Source organism: Stegodyphus dumicola, chromosome X1 (assembly GCF_044657685.1).
Source record: "Stegodyphus dumicola isolate Sdum_Otavi_A_Nest chromosome X1, ASM4465768v1".
Taxonomy (NCBI): Eukaryota; Metazoa; Arthropoda; class Arachnida; order Araneae; family Eresidae; genus Stegodyphus; species Stegodyphus dumicola.
The window spans coordinates 170,039,433-170,064,533 of NC_140780.1; the positions used below are offsets into that span (position 1 = coordinate 170,039,433).

Sequence of the window (25,101 nt, forward strand, 5' to 3'; positions counted from 1 at the left end):
CAGATGCTGACAATCAGAACTCAAAATAGAATTTTCGCACTGAATATTTAGTACGTTTTATTTTCTAAAAAAGAATACTAAGAGTTTTTTCAACTGAACAGCGTACTGTCCAATTTCTTTAAATAGATTCCATGAAAAACGCTTTCCATTTCTTTTTTTAGTCTGGCCATTGTATCCAAATGCTAACGAACTTCAGACACTTTTAAACACGTGGCATGAATATGAAGATTAAAGAAAAATTAAGATAACCATTAAATGAGAGTTAAATTTTTTAATAATTTAAGAGGAATGAAAATAAGGTTTGACATTGGCTTTAACATTTAATAAACAGAAGGTGACAGTGGAAAAGAGGGCATGACAACTGTTTTAGAAAGGAACAATTATCTTTAAGTCAAATATGCTTCTAAATTTAAAGGAAAAGGCAAGAAATATATTATGTCAAAGACAAGCGATCCGTGAAAGAGCAATCAGCAATGAGTCTGTACACTAGTGCCACTGAAGGGGACAAATGCAATGTAGAAAGTAATTTCTTGACTTAGAATTCTGAATATTGAAAGCCATATTATCCTGAATAAATATCGTTAAAAATTTAATACTTATACACGATTTAATTTAGAGTAAAATTTTTATAATTTAACTATATCCTACACATTATTTTTATAGGATCTACATCTGTTATTTTAATGGATGAAAACTTCTGAACTTTGAAAAAAAAATTTAATAAAATTTAAGCAATTTTCTTTATATTGCTTGCTCCAGAAAGCAAGACATTCAACCGTTTAAAGAAAATCATTATTGCCTTTCTTCATATAAATGCAAGCACTCTTAAAACGGGAAAAAGCTAACAATAAAAAAAAAAAAACTTTTATTCAATTAAATTTAAATATTAGATTATGTTAATAAGAGCAGTTTGCACCCTACGGGTTTGGTTTGTTTTATTTGATTATGGCAAATGGTGTAACGTTTCAAGGAAAACTGGCTCTTGTGCCCGTTGCAGATGGGGAAAAACCACGAAAACGCCCATGCAACCGGTCCGTTCGTGGGATCTCAACCGCAGACCGAACTACCAGTGTTCAGCGATTTTACCGCTCAGTAGGCCATTGGCACTGAACATAATTTAACATTTCTTTCCTTCATGTTGTCAAAATGTATAGTATGTCTCTTTCTTATTCTATGACGTTGTGGACTGATAATACTGCATATTTTTATTCTCGCTAAACTACTTTTATTCTGAGAGTTTTACGCAAAAAATGTTAATTTAGCTTTTTAATCTGATGAGAATATATATGAAGTTTAGGTTAAAAACATTACTTGCATAAAGATGAGGAGAGGATATAGTATAGAGGATGCAGCAAAATATACAAAATAAAATATCATAGCATGAATTTTCACTTAAAAAATAGGGATAATAGTGAAAATATGCACAATATATAATAATATAACCTCAGCTTAAATACTCGCGAACTAATTTGCATTTTGGCGTGGAAATGGAAAAAGTGACAGTAAAGATTCAAAATGCAAATTATCTGGTTATATTAACATAACAGAACGTTATCAACTACCGAACGTATAGTAAAAACCAGATGAAAGCTCTCTCTCCAGCTTCATTCTAGTGTTTATTCCTGATATATCGATACTGAATGAGACCTAAAAACAACTTTCTTTTACACTATATCTTTCCTTGTAACCTCTATCATACCCGTTTACTTTCCTCTTTGTAATGCATGTTATTCTTTTCTTGACCGCATCTGCGACGACACCACTGAGACATATAGTCTCTGCATGGCAGAACTGTAAAAATGTTTAATATCTTTTAAAGCAGGATATGTTGAACCTTTTCTTTATGTTTAAAAAGAGATTAAAATGTCGTTTGGCTGAGAAAGATCTAATGGATTGAAAAACTGAGACATTAAAAATGTGCATTTTTAAATAACTTTAGTTAAGTAAAAAGTGCAAAAAACCGATTTTCTGAGAAACTTATTAAAATGCTGTTTCGTTTTTTTAAGTATGCATTTCGCGTACGAAGATACTTCTTGCTATATACAGTATTTTAAAAACTTTTCTCTTGGAAAACAACTTTGAATTTGTCATTATGGTTCACTCGCTCATTCTGAGTTAAATGAATAATCAGTCAACTATGATTGCTGGGAACTTGACTCGATGAAAGAACTACTCTTATTAAACGTGGATTCATTAAAAAGAAGCATTGAATTGCCAATTTCTGCAACACGGTGTATGGATATTTAAGAATGTTCACATGATTTTTTAAAACTGATTTAACTATATTATCGGAATTTTTCAATAAAAACAATTTTATCAATATGCATTAAAATTAATAACAAAAAACCTGAATCCGCAATGATGTTGCGGACCCGTTGAAAACGCTCCATAGAATCCAGATTATCACTGCTATCTCATTACAGATGATACCTAAATGAATTATAAGACAATAAACCAGAAGCATACATTTAACATCCGGATCCGTCCGGGTTTCGGAAGCCAAAGATAAGCTTCCTTCAAACAGCTGCTTGATGTTTGTCTGCAGCAGTTATGATACGTACATGTGACTGGAGCTTACGCAAAATTTCAGAGAGGCCTTAGGTGATCCTATATGCGGTTCTGCGTATTTATTTAAACAAGACGGAGGGAATCTCTCCTTCCTCGGAGTGTATATGTCTCTATTTCGGGTTTCCTTCGAAGGGAACTCTTCCTTATTCGTAGAAAGAAAAAGAATTTTTAAGAATAGTTGTTCCGGAAGCGTCTTGAAGATTTCCGTGAAGAAGATTAATTATGAAAAAGAGACTACACGTCATGTAAGAGATGCTTCCCGACTTCCTTAAACTGTGTCGCCATTAAATTGCTCTCAGTTTGAAATATTTTCCTAGACTGACCTTGATCCATCTATTGCAAGATTTGAGTGCCACATATGCCAGAAAACTTGTAATCCTTAAGATGCAAGAAAAAAATTACTTTGAATTGAGAAAGGCTTCGTATCTGGGTAATAAAGCTTGGAATTTTTAAATGCTTTATTTTAAAATAAAGCAGAATAAAACAAATAATATTATATCCAGGCTTTGTAAAGATATCCAAATATTTACGATATTGTTGCTGACCATTGTGGAGCTCAACAAAAACACTAACATATATTTCTAACAAAAATGTTTGGTAATTCACTTTACGTTTATTACGTTGATATTTCTTTTAGAATTCATTTCTTCGTAGCTCCCCCCCTCCCAAGATTTAACGCAAATTTCCTGGGAAGTTATCCGCATTCCAGAGAACAGTTATACGAATTTTGAAAATCGATTGTTTATATGTGCGTTTTACATTCAAAACTTGAGCAGTTTTCGAGAAACATATTTTTTACGAATTGAATAAATTTAGTTGCTATAATAAAATTGTAAAATCTGTTTTTTAAAAAACAAAGTTTATTCCTCTTTTTTTTTTTTTTAACAATTTTAACAACCGTAATCAAAAAGTGTTTTTTTCTTTGCATCGTTTTGTTTTAAAAGAGTCACTATTTCTAACACTTTAGTAATAAGCGATTGTGAGAAAAGGTTTCTCTACTGCAAGAGAATGTAAGAAATGGTTTTTAGCGAAGCTCTAAATGCGTAATGAAGTGAATTATGTGCCTGTTTGCTGGAAGTAACGACAGTTTTTATTTGAAAACTAAATTGAAACTCTGTTCATAAACTCTGGAATCACGTAGAAGCGTCGATAAAATCTGCGAGAGTTAATTGCTACTTACAATATGTCTTGTAGTCTGATAAATCTAATAGAAAGTTCTTCATTTACTCTTCACTTAGTGCCTGAGACTAAATACAGATTTTGCCTCATCAGTGGCCGAGAAGTTTAGATCTCTGAATAATGGGAGCTAAGCTTGTAAAGACATTAGGTATTTTTTGGAAGCAAAAAAAGATGAAAAACATGCAACGCCTTCGCCGGGAATCGAACCACGGACCTCTGGAATACCGGCATAGCGTGCAGAACCACTACAACACGAAGGCACGCTAGGAAAGTGGGAGAAATACCTTATATACTCCCCTTTCAAAGGACGACTGGGGTTTTTAGGGGATCCAATCGCCAAATCCTGGGTGTGGAAAATCATCATCCAACACCCTTTTAGTTTGGTGCCACTGTAGAGACATTAGGTACTTTTTGGAAGCCGGCAAGATGAAAAATTAACACCGCCTTCGCCGGGAATCGAACCATGGACCTCTGGAATACGCACCTAGCGTGCAGACCACCACACCAAGAAGGCGGGAAAAATACCTTATAAGCTCGGGTTCAATTCCAAGTCAAATGAAAGGCTGTGTGTTTGGTTTTCAAGGTTCTCACCATGTATAATGGGAATATGAGCTAGTTTTCCTTAAATAGCCCTCCAAAAAGGCATCCATCCTCTTAGGCAGATAAACCTCGTGCACTTTACGATATTCAGATAACCTGACTTAAACACAGAGTCGTTTGCAGTGTAATATAATCATAAAAAAATTAACTAATGATTCTTTGTTTAATAATGATCAGATTTCAGCAAGTGCTGTAAACTAAACGTATTTTGAATTAGTGCTTAAAAACTAAATTATGAGAACAAAAGCCGTTTTTCATTAATAATTTGCATAAATTAGCTTTTAATTTCCTTTGAGAATTTTTATTCCAAGTGCAGTTTAACTAAACTTATTCTTTCAGTCGTAAACAGAAATGCATCAGGTTGTTATAGAAACATTCTCTTTATTAATGTGAACAATCTTACCGAAGAATGTCGATGATGTAGGCTATAAAAAATTTTGATGAAGAAATAGTACAGCGTTTATAGAATTTGTCTAGAAATTCACATTTTTACTGATGGTTTTGGTTGCAAAAATCTATGGCAATTAATTAGAATGTATTTAATGAAGACATATTATTTTCCTTAACGGAAGTCCTTATTATCCCTTTATCATATTTTGTTTTTCATTTATATTATCTACAAAATTTTCAGCTTTTATCTGTACCTTCGATTACTGTATAAAACAACCATAAAATTATGAATAATTAATTTTTACTTTTATGAGACTTTTATCAATCTTAAGCAATGACATCTCAATTTTCGTTCCAGTCATCGAGAAATATTCACTTCAGATCCTCAAATCCATACCATATGACCAGTATGTTCTTTAATAATCTTTTTATTCATTCTGACATTTTTCTTATCTTCTGGATTCTCTTTAATCGAATAAAAAGTTCTTTAGACTGTAATAATATGACAGAAAGGTTTTCAATGCAAATATTTTATACCCCACAACGCTATTATCTTCTTGAAGACATTTCTATACAGAACACAAATACAGCACTGCTTTTTCTGCTCCACAGAACAACCTCATTAACCAATGGGCTAAGAAAACATTTAACTTCTTCTTTTTTTTTTTTTTTTTTAATTTATTTGTAGCAGTATGATAGGAACTCCTCCATTCTTTTTGGTAAGGGTCTTAGCCAATTGGTTACACTATGAAATTTCTAGTATTGTTTCTAACCTTCTAAAAAAATTCTAGAAAATTTCTAATATCATTTCTGTGTAGCTTAATTCCGTTCCGCCCTTTCCGTTCCATCCCCAGCTCGAAATTGCGCCTTTTCTAGCCCTGCCTTTCCCCAACGATTCTGTTTTTCTTATTCCATCCACTTTTTAAAAAGTCACTTTACGATAAAGCGAATATCTGTTTTCATTAATTAAAACGGTTTAAACGAGGTGATCCTTACCACTATGACCAGACTTGGCTTTTGATTTCTAATATTTATTAAATATTATCTTTAGGAAAATTATTCTAAGCAGAATAATGAATTTTAGGCATGTTCAAAAAGTGTGTATCTCAATGTAGTTACGTTTTTGTTATATATCTTTTTTTTAATTTTTATTATTTTGCTTACTTTTAAAGCAATACGAGTAGAATTGTGATTTCACTTCTTTGAAAGAAATACAAATCTCTTTCAGAAAGCAACCTCTTAGAGATGTGGTCAATAGAGGATTGACTATAATTTTTCTAATAGATAATTAAGTTAATTTAATCTAATATCAATTACAAAAGTTGCTCTTTATATTAAGAAAAATTTAAAAACAATGTAACCATAATTTTTCCTTCATAGTCAGCTGTTACATAAACTATTTTGTGTATATTTGTCATTGTTTATAACTGATATATGACAATGCGTAGTTAACAAATATATAATAAATGTAAAACATATTATTTAAAAACTAAAATTTGAAACATTAATAATAATTTTCGTACATACCACTATTAATGAATGATGAATTTATATAATACTACATATACCTAAAATCTAAAAACGACGAATTCTGAGATTCCTATTGTAGAGACATTAGGTTATTTTTAGGAAGCAGGCAAGATGAAAAATGACCAATCGCCTTCGCCGGGAATCGAACCACGGACCTCTGCAATACCGGCCCAGCGTGCAGAACCACTACACCACGAAGGCGGGAGAAATACCTTATATACTCCCCCCTTTTAAAGGACTACTGGTGTTTTAGGAGACCCAATCGCCAAATCCTGGGTTGGGAGAATCGTCATCAACCACCCTTTTAGTTCGGGCGCCACTGTTGAGACATTAAGTATTTTTTGGAAGCAGATTAGATGAAAAATTAGCAACCGCCTTCGTCGGAAATTGAACCGCGGACCTCTGGAATATCGGCCCAGCGTGCAGGACCACTACACTACGAAGGCACGCTAGAAAAGCGGAAGATATACCTTATAATATAATTATAAATATATATTCATACAGTTACAAACTTTTATTAGAATTCTATTATCTATGTATTTAATTATAATCTTTAAAAACTGGAATAACACGATGTATGTTTATCACTATATAAAGAAGCACAAGGGTATGTTTTACATTATTACAAGATAATAATTCTTACAAGATAATTCTTACAAGATGATAGTGATAGATGTTTCTTACTATATATTTCAGTTACTATATATTTCTTACTATATATTTCAGTTTCGCAAACACAAGAATGCAATTTAAGCAGATGTCATAGCATTCGTAGCATTAAAAAAGAAGTCACAGAAACATTTTCTCATGCTGATGATAGAGTATCGGTATAAATTTGCCGAACTGGAATAAGTTCTTCGCGAACCTTTTTTTTTTTTTTTACTCTTTGTGATACATGTTAGGAAAGCAGGTACAGTTTCTTTCTTGCAATACATCGTCTTCAGAATTTGTCTCAAATTCCGTTATAGTGAGTGTCTTGGCAAATGCACGGTTTACTTTTATTTTAGAAAATTATTTTTTAATGTATGAACCTTCGAATATTACAGCCCGATGATCACTTACGATTTCGATAAACTCTTGATCGCATTTTAAACCGAGATGAATGAAATTATTTAAATTCAGAATTCTCGGAGAAATTCTACTTCAAAAACAAATTAAGAATAACATATAATTGAAAACAGAATTGTATTTCACGCCTATGCGTCGTTTTGAAATTACTTCACATTAACATGTTAGTGTATTGATCAGATTGTTAAGTGTATTAAGCCCAATGGCATTTATAGTGTAATTTTCCCTCCCTGTCTCAACAAATAACTACCCATCTCAACAACGACTTTTTCAAAAGGGGATGAATCGGGGAAAATGCAGCCTACTATCAGTGCCTACTACTAATGAGGGGGCATGGAGGTACTTCCTACCTCCATGTGAGGGAGATGGGGAAGAGCAACGGAAGAAACGGAAAGATTCTGCTAGGCGGAGTTGCTGCAAAGGGAGATAGCAGCGGATAAAACGGTACTTATTTGGATCACAGGAGGAACCGCGAAAGGACGAATTTTGGAATTCTGGAAAAACTCGTTACGTGGTATATAGATAATACCCAAAAGATAGTTGCAAACAAAGTTATATTTATATTTTTATCAATAAAGGCCATAAATTAAGACCATTGTAATCGGACATTCAATACGTGAGAAGGAAAAATGCCAAGCAACTTATTTCGACCTGAAAAATATGAAAGGTTAAGAACACTGATGAATAATTCCTGTAGACCTATGAATGTTGAGCTTAAAATGGATGCATTTTAAGCTCCTGTGTCTGCGTGGTTCCTGTGTCTTTGAAAAACAGAAAGCAAAGCAAATAATAATAATAATAATTACTGTATTAGAATAAATTGGCTATAACTAAAGCTATAATAGATGGAGAACAAAATGCAATTAAAGAACCTTTCACTGACAGAAACAAAAATTATCCTGCCACCGTTACATATAAAATTAAAGCTTATAAACAATTCACATTAGTTTCAGAAGTCTGATACTTTATATATCTGTCAAATGAGTTCTCTGAAACCGTCAGCAGAAATTTTTAATGATTCCCAGATAAGACAAACTATAAGCGATTGATTCACATTTTGTAAATTCTTTGCAAACGACTACGTCTCATGCCTAGTTATCAAAAATATTTTTGATAACTTTATTTATCTTAGTTATCAAAAATATTCTTGACAAGCGATTTAAAAAACTAAGAGACATGCACTCAAATGTTAGTACATTTAACAGGAGTATCAGATCTCATTACCTATGCAGCCACTTAGATTGCTTTCCAAAACGGCTGAATTATTAAATCGAAGAACAAGGAAAGGACATAAATTTATGGAAAATAGATGGAAGTTAGGATATCTGTAAGTTTACAGATTGTGGTTAGAATTGTCATTGCGACTGTCTCCGTAAGTTTCACTTTAGGAAGTGTCATAATAAAAGTTATTTAGGCACTGAGTTAACTCATTAATTTTATGAGAGATAGATTTGAAGTACCTTTTAATCAATTACAATTTATGCATAGTAAAATTTTAGTTTCAACAGTTTGTGTTTATTTAATATATGCAGCAAGTCAGCGTTTCTCAAACATTTTCCAAGTGTGGACTGTTTTTATATATTCTGCGGACCAGCTTACTCTTATCGCCTTCTAAAGCAATTTTTTAGGATATGTAACTACTAGTATACTTATGTGTTTAAAATACTATTGACTAAAATTCCTTTAATTCCATACTGGTATTAAATAATAAGTTCACAACAGATGGTTTATATTCGTTTTTAACATTTATCAGCCTATCTACGAGCTTCGAACTCTAGTCTTATTGACAAAAGAAGTGCCTCCATTCTCATTAATATTTTTACCAACATTTATTTAATAACTAAAAATTAAATAAATGTTGGTAGTAATATTAATCAGAATGGATGCACTTCTTTTGTTAATAAGACTAGAGTTCGAAGCTGGTAGACAGGCTGACAAATGTCAGTCTTGGGTGAAAAGTTGTATACGATTGGCAAATGTAATTTTCAACTCTGAGATTTTCAACTATAGTGTGGTATACGCAGATAATTTGAATTTTATTTTTGTCCTTTTTAGAAATCTAAGAGGACCACAAGGGCAGGCTTCGAGGACTACTTATGTCCACGGGCCACAGATTGAGAAACGCTGCAATAAGTGACATGTAATTAAAGCACGAGGTTTTAAATACTGCCGGGTTTGACGAAACGAATAAAAATTATAGTTTATTTACTGTATTCTAATATATTAGTTGCTGCTTCATGTGGTAGCGGTTACTATTATTCGGATATTATTATCGAATGCTAATAGATTGTAACGAACTTTTAGGTAACAAGGAGTCCATTATTCCTGACTTAACATTGTTTTAACTTTTATAGTTAGTTAAATACTATAAATATCTCTATGTGGATATTTCTTTCATATTTCAATTTAGTTAGTTAAATTGCCTATATATATCTATATATATATAGATATATATAGAAAATTTTTTCTTATCTACAGTGCTAGTAATACATCTGCATAGTGTTATTGAAACAACTCTGAACAAATGTTATCAGATTAAGCGGCATCTACTATAAGAATATACCGTGTTTCGATTCCCGGCGAAGGCGTTGCTCATTTTTCATGACTCCTGCTTCCAAATAAACTAATGTCTCTACATTGGCGCCCGAACTGAAAGGGTGGTGGATGATGATTCTCCCGCCTTCTTAGCATGCCTTCGTAGGGCAGTGATCAGCACGCTGGGCGCATAATCCAGAGGTCCGTGTTTCGATTCCCAGCGAGGGCGTTGTTTATTTTTCATCTCTCCTGCTTCCAAAAAAAAATACCTAATGTCTCTACAGTGTATATATATCAACATATCTCAGCATGCTTTGATCTTCCTTCACCATTATTGGACAAGAACCTCCACAGCCCATCCCGAAAGCTCAAATCGTAAATTAGTGGGCAGTAGGGACCAGATTGACTATTCCTGTTTCGACTAGTGGAAGCAGCAAAGCTTTTGCAGTCTGTAAGAGTGCATCCCAGCCATTACAATTACCAATGTTTTTCAAGTCGAATCACCTGAATTATTAGAGGTAAGCGATCTTACCTTCCAGACAGAACGTCAGACAGAATTTCAAGGTAGAACGAGACGAAGAATTTATAAAATTACTGTATGATGCAGCGGTTTATAATTCAAAAAATGCATTAGTCAGCTCAACAACTCAACCGAGTAGAAAAATCATTGCTGTACCCTTTTCTAGTTGAAAACAATTCGAAGTGCGATATTACTTTCAGATAATTATGCTTTATAGTCAAATTAAGGACAAACAATTCCAGTCAAAATTCTGAATCTGTGATTAACAAACTGGTAAAATCTGCTTCTTTGGCTATCCTGCGACAAATGAGACATGCTAAAACATAACTTATTGCTGCATACAAACAAGCACTATAGTCACTTTATCTTCATATCGACATTATTTTTTCTGAACGAGAGAGATTTGTTACGATTTTTTAACAGTGAGATTTTTTAGCAGTTTCGACGTTAATTTTAATACCTTTTTCTTTTCTTTCCAGGGTTTGACAAGTCATTTAGTTTTCGCCATTGCTGCAGCTGCCCTTGGCTCTTCATTCCAACATGGGTACAATACAGGTGTCACAAATATTCCACAATTGGTAATTAATTTCCTTAAATTATCTTACTTCCTAACTTCAAACAAAACCTGATTTTCCATATGATAGTGAGTAGTTTTAAGCACCGTAAAATATTAAAATATCCCCCCTTTTTTTTAAAATGATAGACACCGAACATAATTTTGATTAAAGAATGAAAGCTGAAATAGCTCATACTCAATTTAAAGCTTATTATTGCAAGCTAACAATTGGTTTGCGTTGAGTAACTCGCTTTTACCTGTACATTACACAATAAAGCGCGAAAATTGGTAAAAGGAAGAATTAAAATATATGATAAAGATTTATTATGAATTGTTGTGCAAAGTGTTGGCTCAGTCGTTTTAATTCACTTTCTTTTATGTGCATAAAAATACTCAGAATTTTTTTTAAAAAAAGTGAATTTACTTATTGAAGGAAGCAAAAACAAAACGCTGATGACTTGGATAAACATATTCCTAATTTATGAGTATGCATTTAAAGTCTTGTTTTATTAATTAACAAAAACTGAATGTGGTATTTTTATTAATTAACATATCTAATAGTTTTCTAATCCATTCAAAGATAAAAAAAAAAGTTATTTATAAGATTCAAGTGATGTTTAACTATGTTACTATTCGTTATGTATATGGATTTTGTATAAATTTAGAGCTTACACTGAAATCAGTATATTTTTTCCTTAGCTTTAACTAAAATGCTATTCAAATAGTTTTGATCCTAACAACAAGCTTCTAAACACGATAGGGATATAACTTAAAAAAGAAAAAAAAAAAAAAAAAAAAAAAGGAGCAGTAGAAATAGGCGTCTTTTAGCAATCATATAAGACGACATTTTCTTCCTCAAAATGCCCTTCTGAAAATCATACTGATGTCATACCCCTAGCAGTAATGTTTTAAAAATATGTAATAGCAATTTTTCACTTGTTCCTAGATCTTTACGTGAACAGGAAATGTATGTAATTGAATTTAGCTCAAATACGGTATTTACATCTTTCACTTACATTTTCAAGAACATTGTTTAGATGGGTGAGGGCGTCTATTATAAGCAATATTTCGCCTTTTCTTGTAAAGTACCGTCAAATATGCAGACTGCTTTTACACGGTAAATCGTTTCTTATATGCAAACTTTTTTTTTTTTATTATTATTGAAAAGCACTTTCAAATACACAGATTTCTTTGACACGGCAGGCAGTCTTATATATGCAAGCTCTTTCTTTTTCTTATAAAGTTATATCAAATTTTCTTATTCCTTATAAAGTATTAGGATACCTTTCAACCTACTTGACTGACATAAAAGTCAAGAAAAAATACTCTTGTTCTTTAATATAAACGGTTTTTTAGGATTTGAAGTCGAATCTGTGTCATTGCCTGAATCTCTTTCTTCTCTCCTGCAGAAATTGCAATTTATTTAACTTTTTTTAACTCATGAACTGTTACATTTTAGTTTACAGAGAAGTAACTGTGTTTGAGCCTAACATGGCAGTTGTAAAAATTATATTATAAATGAGGAATCTGAAATTATATTAAATATTAATACTACTAAAAGTTAGTTTATACAGTAGTGAAAGTTGTTTGAACAAACAAAAAGTAAAAACTATCATAATGTCTTGCTTTTATATTTAAATATGTTAGAACAGATATCTGAAGATCTAACAAATAACAAATAAAATTTTCGAAAGACTGCGATATTGTGTCTTTAGTATATCATAACACATTAAATTTCCGAAACAAATTCTAACATATGTTTCTTAAGTGTCCTTTTTAATAGAAAAGAAAGTAAGATTCATGAAAGTAGAATTTATTCAGTTTAGATTTACGAAAAGGAAACAAAATATATTTATGGCTAAATGGGGGGGGGGGGGAGAAAAAAAAACGAAAACCGAACAAAATGTGTTTTTAATCACGGAACTTATAATCTAGGGTTAAACCAAAACCATTTAATTTTGCTTACATTCTTAGAAGCTCTCGTGTAAAATATAACATCAAAAGAATGGATTGAAAAGTTATTTGAATATCACTTCCTCTAAAAAGCAACAAAGGCAAAACACAGAATAAAATAAAAACTATTTAATGGATATGCGTGAAATTGATCCAAGAAGTTGGTGTGGCATTACAAGACCAGATAGCAAACAAAAAAGCATAAAAACACATGTAGTACGACCAATCACATCGCGAAATACCAAATAGGTCGGAAGAGTGTGCAATGCAAACATCACGCTAATAACGGGTATGGTACCTGCTTAGCTGAAATGCGTGCTTGATAACGGCGAGGCAAGCTGACAATAGTGTCGTTGGTCGCTTGCTGTGGCAGTAGCGTTTATTCTTGTAGATGCATGTCCGGTGATCGGGCAAGCTACAGCAGATGTGGAATGGTTTCACTCTACAGACCATTCCGCACCACTCGAGCTCTATGCGGACGGGTGTTATCGTCCATAAGTATCTCGTCGGTAGCCATTGCAGTGATGAAAGGACGCACAAGAGGGTGCAGAATTTCGTCGCGATATCGGACGGCTGGGACAGAATATTCAGGAATCACCTAGGAGTCGGTGCGGCCATTTGTGTCTATCGCAGACCATACAAGTAAGCCTTCTCCTCTGTCTGGTCACTTTCAACAATGTTTGGCGCCCGATAGCATGCCGCTGGCTCTCGCCATACCATTGCCCTTCAGGAATCGTTAAATCGAGACTCGTGCGAAAGAGAACGTGACCCTACTGCTCTAGTGTCCAAATGCAATCTAAGAGTGTCAACAACTTCAACGTATTTCATCGTGCGATGTTTATGGGCCCAATTCAGTTGCGCTGTAACATGCGATGGGCACAAAGGAACAAAATGCACAGGTCGTAGGGCTTACAGTCACCTTCATGCAGTCGATGAGACACATTTTGGCGGGATGTGGGCCGTCCTACAGCATCCTACGTCCTACGAGATACGATGCCATATGTCATGCTGTTTGTGATCTACGGCGTCTTACACATAACCACAGGAAGTGATAATTTGCCGTTGTAGTAATTCTCCGGCATCTGCACCCACGTCTTCTACATGGAGTTTTAATCGCTTTGGCAACGATTTCACAGCCCATTAATGGCACTACGATTCACATTAAACTCTCTCGCAACCGCGGTTTGGTCTTTCACTAGCTTGCAATAACCCGACAGCCCTCCAACACATCTCATCATGCCAAACGGAGACTTTGGCATGATAAAATGTGTTAGAGACTTTGGACCCTTATTGATTAGAATTCTGCGATAAGTCGCAACACAGCTCTTCAATATTCTTCTAGCTCTCAAGGACTGTCAAATTAGCTATTATATTACAAGAATTTCTTTTAGCGCTTGTTGCTTATTTTTTTAGCATGAGTGTATGAGATCACGACAAGTTTCCTAACGAAACTGAAAATGTCTCTAATTTGTTTTCTAAAAAGTGTGGCACAAACCTGTCATCTATAAGCTGGATTTTTCGCTAGATACACTAGCTGTTCTGAACATTGGTTAATCTGTAAACCAAAGGCAATTCAAGTTTTACGGGAATAATATTATTTTAAAGTTTTCATTAGAGTTTACAGTAAGTATAATTGTTCAATATATATTCTAATCACTTCAAATTTAATAAATGTAATAAAAAGCCAATACAATACATAAGGAAGATATCATGCTGTCTGCATTCACTATTTAAGTTGCACTTTGTTGCTCAAATTTCGTCAGTCTCCAGTATCGCACTTTTAATACTTAAAGAAGGGAGCACAATTTAAAGCGTTTTATACAACAAGCCAGAAGAGATACTGAACAAGCTAAAAGGTGTTTTTTTTTTTTTTTTTTTTTTTTTTTTTTTTTTTTTTTAATATGTAGGAACCATATTCTTCGACTACCTTTACTTCTACTTCTAACTCAGCAAGGCTTGACGTCATCACAGCTTAGCTCAATTTGCAGAGCGGCAGACGACCGTTGGAAGTGCTGAGGACGAGACGCATTCGACCAACACCTCCTTACAGAAGGTTCTTCTGTTAGGAGGTGTTGGTTCGACGCGCAGAGCCCGATAGCTTCGAGATGGAATAGAAGCATGCAGACGGCCTGCAGATCCTCCAAGATGCTTACATCGAGTTAGCCATATGAGGGCAAGATGTGCCCTTTGAATGTATTTATTGAGGATTAATTGTGTGTGAGAAATATTAGTCACCATTACGTTACTCGAATCCTGTAGAACTGTTTGGACTGAGTATAATTATTTTGAGATTGCCTGCAACATTCGCATTCACTTATCTTTTATTCATTTTATTTCCTATTAGTAAAATAAAGCATTTAGTTATGTTTAAGTCGTGCTCTACTATATGTTCTTTTTGTAAAGTAACCCCACATATATTGCGTCAAGAAGGGGACACTTCTCATATTCATGATCAAGTTACACTTGCCTGAAATTGCACTGTTTAGATGTTAGCTTGTATCATGAAATAATGGTTATATAACCTTTATTTTATTTATTTATTTATTTTTACCCAATTTGGCTGAAAACTGATATTTTCGAGAATATCTAATATTTCTGAAAGAGAAATTAAATTATATGTATCATCTGTTCAAGGTTAAGTTTTATGAAAGCTAATAGATGACTCTTGCATTCACAGCCACGTAATGTGTTCGTTTCTTGCCCAGTACTTGCGTACATTTGTCAAAATCTTACATGGTTCCGTTTTCTTTCAGTTGATTCAAAAGTTTATCAATGATACATATTATGAAAGGTACGAAGTTGCTGCTGGCGAAGGCACAGTAACATTCATCTTTTCTATACTGGTGTCAATATTTTGTGTCGGAGGTATGGCTGGAGCCCTAATGACAGCATTCATCGCCGAAAGGTTCGGCCGAAAAGGCGGACTGTTGCTAAACAACATATTTGTGGTCATTGCAGCAGTGTTTATGGGATCATCAAAAGCTGCCAAATCGTATGAAATGCTTATACTAGGTCGATTTTTTATTGGATTCAATTCAGGTAAAGTATAAACCATTTCTAATCTTTTGCATTTCCATTTAATTTTAATTAAATGAAGTTCATTTATTATATACGAATATAAAATGATAGATATTCAGATATTAATAAAAAGGAGCAGATCAACATCTGACCCATCTCCTTAACCCCTAAGAAGAAAACAATATGGCAAACTTTAAATGATTATTTTGTGCACCAAGTTTTCAATAATGTTTAGTCCGGACGGCATCATAAATATGTTTTTGTGAAGTGTCTCCCCGTCTGCTAATTTATATCCACCTAGAGTGAAATCGGTATTTTCATCAACAGCAGTTGAGACAACTACTTTCTTGTTTTATCACCGCTGCTGAATGCAACTATATACCATTCAATAGATAGTTGTGCGGAAACTGAAAATTTTTCCTGAAGCTAGGAGGTATGAAAAATCAATTGTGCCATCGCCGATATTTGAACCACGTTGCTATCTAGATCGGCCAACCACTTATACTACAAAACCACATATAGGGGGATGATGTTAATTCTTTATGACTAAATAACATTTTTTTAAATTTTATAAGCCGAATCTCTTTACCTGTTTTTCCATTGAATACCATGCTCTGCTTTACCATCACCTGTTATTTCATATTACTTCCTTGACTCAAAACTCATTAGAACTTCAGATCTACTTCACTTAACACACTGGTATCATGGCATAGAATTAATATTTAATATCGGTTTTAGTTATAATGTCTGCTGTAAACTGAGAATTATGATACTTTATTTCTATTAGATTTATGTAGACATGTAAATGATTTTGTTAACCGTTTGCTTCCAAGCTCGTAAGAAATCAAAAGTATATCTTCTACGTGTTCTTATGGTGTAGAGATCAGGACATCCAGCTAGTATTTGAAAGATCTCAAGTTTGATTCCATGCGAAGGCACAAATAATATCTCAAGATAAAATAATAATAATAATAATAATAAAACCACTTATGACTCGACAGCGGCTCCTGAATTAAAATGCAAAGGTGAATCAATACCTCTTGTCAATACCTTAACCTGACCTAGAAGGCCTCATATTCTCCCTTCATTTGTCTTTTATTGGAGTAGAAGAGAGAATGAAAAAAATAAAAGGCATTTCTCTTATATTTCTTGTGGTGTAGTGGTTAGCCGATCCAGTTAGCATTTGAAGTGTCTACAGCTCGACTCTCGGCGACAGCGCATTTAATTTTTGTAGCTAAAAATCATAATGACTTTATAAAACTTTTGGGCTCTTTAAAACAAAACTTTGGTCCTTAGGTCACCTTCAACTTTCATATTCATGAAATACGTTGAGTAAAGATAGTCTCAAATTTTTATTAAGACAAACTCATACTGAAAAACGTATAATTTCATAGGAAAAAAAAACTTTAATTTTAATATTAACCTTTTCCTTCCCCGTCTTTCTCTTTTTTTTAGCCTAAAGAGCGTTAGCCCAGAAGGGCTATTAATTTCATAGCGACATTTTGAGTCGATTTACTTTTCAAACTGTTGTCATCAAATATTATCGCCATGTATTATATTTAAAAAAGCAATAATGAAGAATCTGCATGAATGCATGAATGTTTCTCGCATTGTGAAAGAACAACGGTACCTAGCGCCATCAAATTTTGAATAGCGTAGTCTTCCAACTGAACATGGGCATTTGGAAGCCCGAATTTTGAGTTTGTTTTATTATCTTTTTCAAATTTTGTAAAAATTTAATGAATTTTTTTTAATCACAAACTCAACGATTTCAAATCGAGCAACAGCAACACTGTACAGGAAGAAAAAAAAATTATCTCCAGCGCGCGAGACTGTGTATCAGAAATTCTGAAGATATGCTGTTTTTAAATATTTTGTGATATTCCTGTTGAATGGAATTTTTTGTGCCTTAAGAGCAAAGAACATGATATTTAATAAATTAAGGTAACACAAAAAAGTTAAAAAAACGCCATTTAATTAAACGCCAGGGTGTAATATAACATTTGAAAGCCTTCAGATTTTTTTAAAGTTATTCTTGTTTGTTGTTGTTGTATAGTTAAGTGCCACGTAAACTAAAACCGGGCGTAAGCCTATCTGGGTATTCCAAATATTCGGCTAATCAGAATACGTATTTATTGAAATGCAAGAGTGAGAATTTAAATTTTTGTTTAGCGTATGTGATTTCAAATATATATGTATATATATATATATATATAACGCACGCAATTAAAATAATACACGTCTGCTCAAGAAATAAACAACAAAGCAAAACGCGGAATAAAATAAAAATTATTTAATGGATTATGCGTGAAACTGATCCAGCAGGTTGGTGTGGCATTAACAGACCACATAGGAAACAGTAAAGAAAAGACACTGTAAGGTTTTACTTTAATTTTTTAGCAGTTATTTTTATTTTTGAACAAGCCTTTCCTGTGTATTCTAATTTCACACCTACGTTTCGCTGCCAGAATCAGTTTTCAGGATTATGATTTATGCAAATGAGGGCGAAACGAGTATTTAAGCTGAAGTGTGGCTCACTTCAGTAGGAAAGAGTGTTCTGCCTTTAGGCCACTTTGTTGCTATTATTCTTAGTATTCTACGGCCGTACTTCTACGTGCCTACTACTATATGCCGGTTTTCTTTAACGGCCAACTCTATTAGTTGATTCTATGCAGCTTCGGCTAATTAATTTTATTTAGCATTAGATTAGTTTTATATTTTCTATTATGAGTTAAAGCCCAAGTGGAGGCCCATGAGGGGCCATCTGTTAATTCATTTTTAGTTGAACTAAAGGGTAATTTAACCCTTCTTTGGATTTCTTACTTACATGAACTCAGCGAATAGTCGCTACACAATTCTTCAGTAGCTTACCAAGAAATGTAGCTTAGCTAGGATATTACAACATTTAAAAACACATGTATTGCAACCATGACATCGCGTAAGACTAAATGGGTCGGAAGTATGCGCAATGGAAACATCACGCTAATAACGGGTATGGTACTTGTTAGCTGAAATGCATGCTTGACAACGGCGATGAAAGCTTTCAATAGTATCTCTGATCGCTTGTTCTGGCAGTAGCGCCTGTTCCTGTAGATGCATGTCAGAGCTCTTGGAGGGTGCCTAGCGACACACTGCCACCTGCTTTCCGTCGTCCCAACATGTCCAGCATATGCTGTATGGGATTCAGGTCCAGTGATAAAGCAAGGTACAGCAGATGTGGAAGGATTTCTCTCTCGAGATAATTCCGCACCACTCGATCTCTATGCGGGCGCTTTCGTCCACATATATCGCATCGGTACCCATTACAGATATAAAAGGGCGCGTTAGAAGATGTGGAATTCCGTCGCGATATCAGAGGACAGTGGCAGAACCACCAGGAATCACGCAGAGGTCCGTGCGACCGCTCGTTACTATACCAGCTCATTAAAGTAAGCCTCCTCCTCTTTCGACAATGTTTGACGTCCGATAACGTGTCATTGGCTCTCGCCATATAATCGCCCTTTGGGAATCGTTCTGGATGCTAAATTGATGATCATCCGTTAAGAGTACATGACCCCACTGCTCTGCTGTCCAACTGCGATGTTCACGAGCCTGCAATTTAACCGCACTCTGACATGCGATGGGGACGAAGGAACGCAAATCACAGGTCATCGGGCGTACAGTCCACCTTCATGCAGTCGACGCGACACAGTTTGGCGGAATATGGACTGTCCTGCAGCAGCAGAGAGATGCGACACCAAGTGTGGTCATGCTATTAATCTACGCCGTCTTGCACATTAGCAGCAGCAAGTGACCTTCTATTCGTTGTGCTAATCGTCCGGCGTCTACACCCACGTCTTCTACAGGGGTTTTGATCCTTTTGGTAACGATTACACAGTCTACTGATGACACTACGATGCAGATTAAGCTGTCTTGCACCAGCTTACAACATCCCTACAGCCTTCCAACTCATTTAATCGTGCAAATGATGACTTCGGTTTATGGTTTGCATTTTGGCTATCTCGGATTACACGGAACTATCCTTGCTTCTGAACTGAAGCATAGGTCCGGATGCCACTTTTTAAGGCGTTGTGGTGTGACTTCGGGATTGTGTTTCATGCTAATTTTGGTTATCTACTTGCATTCGGTGATACAACCTGTACTTCATATGTGAACTGTATGTTTTAATTCCCCTTTTTATAATCGAGCCTTTTCTTTTAAGCTTCTGTTGCTTATTTTTTAGCACGAGTGTAGAATATTTTAATTCTGTGAAACAAACTGAAGAATACACTTTTTTTTAAGAAAATAAAATGAAGTAATTGTTATTTATTCGTATAAAAAATTTATTTCTATTTCAACTAAATTAAAAGAATGAAAGTAATTGCTATTTCCTCTCCTAAATCTTAATCACAATCCTTTTTTGCCTTTTCTATAAAACTGAATAAAGAATTTTTTTTAATCTATCAAGAAATGGCTCTTGAATTAAACAAGATGTAGTAAAACAGTACATCAGCCAGTATACAGAAATGTGCTTGCTTTTCCATTAATGTTTACTGGCCACGTATTTGTTCAGATATCGTAGACCAATAGGCATATAAACACTTCAACTGAATAAAGGTAATAGCTGCTTAGAAAATGCGTATTTTGCTGCATTATCCTTCCATAATATCTAAGTCATCTAAAGTTAAACAAAATAAATAAATACAAAATAAAAACTGTATTCTCTTGCGCTTGAAAAAGAACAAGCAGTCTGAATACCTGGAGTTTTACGGTACTTATTTTTTCTATTGCCTTTTTTCACGGCGAATATCCTGTTGAAAGCATACGTGCATTATTTATATTTAAAACTTTCGAAGAGAAGTGAATTAATTTTTTTTTTTTTTTTTTTTTTTTTCGTAACTTTAGGTTTAAATGCCGGTCTGGCACCGATGTACCTAGCAGAAATCTCACCACTACATCTTAGAGGAGCGGTTGGTACTATTTATCAATTGGTGATCACCATATCCATTTTAGTGTCTCAAGTCTTAGGTTTACCACAAATTTTGGGCACGGAGGACAGATGGCCATTTCTTTTTGGTACGTCATTTTATTTTATTTTTTCGAATGCGAAATTCTGTAATAATTTTTAATGTTCATATGTTGCAATATTATATGTTTCTGAATTCAAACCTGATTTTCTGAAAATTATCCCTTTTTTCTAGCAAATATGTGTCCACCTAGACAAATGTTTTAGAGAAGATAAAAATATAATGTCACATAAATTCATTAATTCATTAACAATGATTAAGACACAATAACACGCCGAATAAATACTAATTCAGAAGTCAAACAACAAAAATCAGCGTTATAGCTACAAAATTTTTACAGGACTAGTTTCGATGGTTTTACCGAACCACCATCCTCAGCTTCAAAACCGCAAATACCGGTAAAACCATCGAAACTAGTCATTAACAATGGTTTTAAAAGCATGAAGATATAAAAGAGGAAGCGTCTATAAACATTCTTCCTGAACTTCGTATTTCAGTCTTTACAGGGTAACATTTTAAAGAATCATCCTCACGCCTAATTTTGACTCCTTTTCTCGTATACACTGCCACTAGCTTAGGAACTATGTTGAGATGTGTTAGAGCTTAACCACTGGCGTCTTCCTAATTTCCATAATCCTGGTGTGATGTTATGTGATGTTCAGAAGAATATCCAGAAATGTTTAGAAATGAAAAAAAAAGCTAAGCAACATAAAAATTAACCAAATTAATTAAATTTAAAATACAAACGTATTTAGATCATTATAGCAGTCAACTAAAACAAAAGATTGATTAAGACAGGATTTGAGCAATAAACACGTCAATAAGTTTGTTTGTGGGACTTTTAACGTATTTTCTAATAATAAACCGGCTTAATATGTTTCGAATGTTTAACTTTTTAAACTAAACGGACTCTATTTATTCTTCTTTATTAGAAAAATAATTTGAACAAAATGGTAAGTTCTTAAAAAAAAAACTTTTCTGTAAATTGTCGAAATTTTTCTGAAATTATCTCTTAGTAGTTCCTTAAATGCTCAGTATCAGCAAATTTAAATGATTTTAAGCTTATTTTTAAATGTTAAAACTTTCATTTCGTCTAATATGACATCCATGTATTAAATACACTTCCAAAATCAGAATCAGAACACTTCTGATCTTTATCTCTTTATCTCTGATCGTGTTTCGCTATCACTTTTCAAAGTGTGAGCAATATAAGTTGAAATGATTTTACCTGAAGTATTGTCCGCAGAGTTCTTTAAGATGGGGTGTTGCAGTTAAGAGATCAAAACGTCACTTTAAATATGCTCCAGTCTACTTTTGTTTTCGGATTTCCGTATTTTCATTGCAGAAAATTCTAGTTCGCTTAGTTAGGACTTTGGAAATAGAAACAATTAATATTTTAAAACGTGTATTTAAAGTAAAAAAAAAAAAAATTCAGACACACTTAAAAGAGCATCATATGAAGGTTGTTGGCAAACGCTGTCCTGCCAGTCACTGGACGAAAGGACAGATGATATCACTGAGCACTATTAGTTCGTCTTCGATTATGCAATGAAAGTGAATGAGATTTGAAGTTCTCTCTATTATGTTTTCCCAGACTGAATGGGTTAACTGCATTAGAATTTAATGATTTTTTTTATCACTTGTGATTTAGCATGAACAAGTTTTCTTTACAAAACCTGTAGAGACATTAGGTTAATTGGAAGCAGGCAAGATGAAAAATGTGCAACGCCTTCGCCGGGAACCGAACCGCGGACCTCTGGAATACGCGCCCAGCGGGCAGACCACCACACCACAAAGGCATTCCAAGAAAGTGGGAGAAATACTTTATATACTCCCCCATTTAAAGGGCGATTGGAGTTTCTAGGGGACCCAATCACCAAACCCTGGGTGTGAAGAGTCATCATCCACCATCCTTTTAGTTCGCATAAAAAGTTTAGTTTCACAAAAGCATATCTTCCGCAGCAAGTAATGTTTGTGTGCTTTACCTTAATCCGTTGTCCAATCTACGAGGTATGTTTTTTAAGTGAAAAAAAAAATATTTGAAAAAAAAAAAAGAAGCAAGTGAAATTTTGTTAACAATTGAAATTGTATATGAAAATCTGTACTTCAGTCTATTTTTCGACATAATTTCTGGCAATATTACGGCACTTATCGTATCGTACAACTAGTTTTTGAATACCTTCTTCAGAGAAGTCTGCCGCTTGAATTGACACCCACTGCAACACGGTAGTTTTGACCTCATCATCGTGGCGAAGACCACCCAGATACTTCTTCAAATGCAGAAATAGGCGAAAGTACACAGCGCTAGATAGGGACTGTACGGAGGGTGATCAAGTTGTTCTTAGCGAAATGACGCTATGAGATCTTGACTTTGTTTAGCCGCGTGTGGACGGGCATTGTCATGAAGTAAAGCCATGCCCCTACTCAGCATGGCATGCCTTTTGTTTTGAATTGCAGGGCGCAGTTTGTTTAAGATCTCATAACACGTCATAGATTTTATTCTATTACCACGAGGCAAAATCTCCACAAGCAGCAGCATCTTCCTGTCTCAAACCACAACGGACCATAAAGGGTCACGTGGAGCAGGGCATGCCAAATATTGTTTTGTCTCAAACCCCAGTACTCATGATTTTCTGGACTGAAACGATTCGATTAAGATTCACTCTCTTGGATGATAATGAATGTCGCCACTCCATGGATTGCTGTTTCGATTCTGGTGTAGCGAAAGCCCCCCCCCCCAGATTTTGTCGCCTGGTGAAAATTTGGCTTAAAATTTATTACCTTCCTAATTGTAACACTAATGGAAAGTTAAAGCACTACCTAAACGTTTGGGTGTACCTCTGTCGACATTTTCGGTGCGCTCAACATCCCCTGCGTGCTCACAACTTTCGATAATTTAAGCATTCGCTCACAATTTCATACAGAAGACTACGTGAAACCCGAGGAAAGTCATTAGATAGTGATGAAATCTTAAAGCGTCAGTTCTGTTTTACTCGTCCGTCAATTTTCTGCACCAAAGCTTCAGTAATGACAGTTGCCCACTTCATTCATCATCATGAACATTCATGAGGCAATCTTTAAAAGATTTAACACATTTCCGTACCATTCCATTGCTTATAATGTTTTTTCCGTACATATCTCTAATCTGACGACGAATTTCAGCCGCTTTCACGTCTTCGGCACTAAGAAAACGAATCACCGATCTTATTTCACAGACGGCGGGATTCTAAAACAGCGGAACCATTTTATATACTCAGAAACAAATGTTTACGCGGTCGAAAGTTTTCGTAATGGCGCCTGCGACTTGCCAACTGGTGTAACAGGGCGCACGGAATGCTGACTCCAACGCTGCCGCATCAGAATTTCAATTACTTTTAAAACATGGCTTATAATTTATGCTGATATGCAGAAAATACTGATATGCAGAAAAACTGATTTTCAAAGAGGTTAATAAAAAGATGTTTATCATGGTTAGGTTATTTGAATAAGGCACACGATGGCTATATGCTTAAAGAATGCCTTTGTAGAGGACCTTCTATGGAAAACTAGCTCGTACTCATTTTACACACGGGAAAAACTGCGAACACCAATCATACAACCCCTTTCGTCTGGGTTCCAACTTAGTCGAACTACCAGTATTCAGCAGTCTTAACGAATCGTCCACTGGTCATGATGGGTGCTGATGGGCGCTATCTTTCTTGCAGGATATTTATTATTACAACATAAGTAACAGAATTTTTGCCAGCACCGAAAAGTTAACATAATGATGGTAAATAATTTCCTGTAATCACGTATCTCTCTGCTATTATCTGCTTCTTCTTACTGATCACTATTTATGTTATTAAATCCTTATACATTTGATGGAAGTTTCAAACATTTTTATGCATTCTCTCGATGTATCAGAGTAAATCTTAGTGAGGGAAAAAATTGTGGAGCAAGAAAGTGTTTAAAACCTTCATTGGAAATCTAAAGGTAGGTGTAAAACTTGGGAAAGAAACATAAACAAAAGCCGTTAACCGCTGACGCAACAAAGCAGGTGGATTGCGTTTCAGCTGCTTAGACAATTTCATATACGGGATTGTTTAAATAAGCTTATGTAATACATTTACACACATTTTATTGTAATGGAGACCGTCTAAAAATTAAGGCTTAATAATATTTTACAGAACTTAAAATAT

At 34.4% G+C, this 25,101-nt stretch overlaps 1 protein-coding gene across 2 annotated transcripts in view; it reads left to right on the plus strand.

The window, feature by feature from the left end:
* The window catches only part of LOC118202936 (solute carrier family 2, facilitated glucose transporter member 1-like), a 184,180-nt gene that overhangs the window by 112,880 nt on the left and 46,199 nt on the right, over positions 1-25,101 (plus strand). For both annotated transcript variants that reach the window (XM_085808100.1, XM_035375150.2), the window contains exons 2-4: positions 10,870-10,968; positions 15,653-15,938; positions 20,802-20,972. In XM_085808100.1, coding sequence (XP_085664226.1) covers positions 10,870-10,968; positions 15,653-15,938; positions 20,802-20,972 — 556 coding nt within the window. The remainder of the gene's footprint in view (positions 1-10,869; positions 10,969-15,652; positions 15,939-20,801; positions 20,973-25,101) is intronic.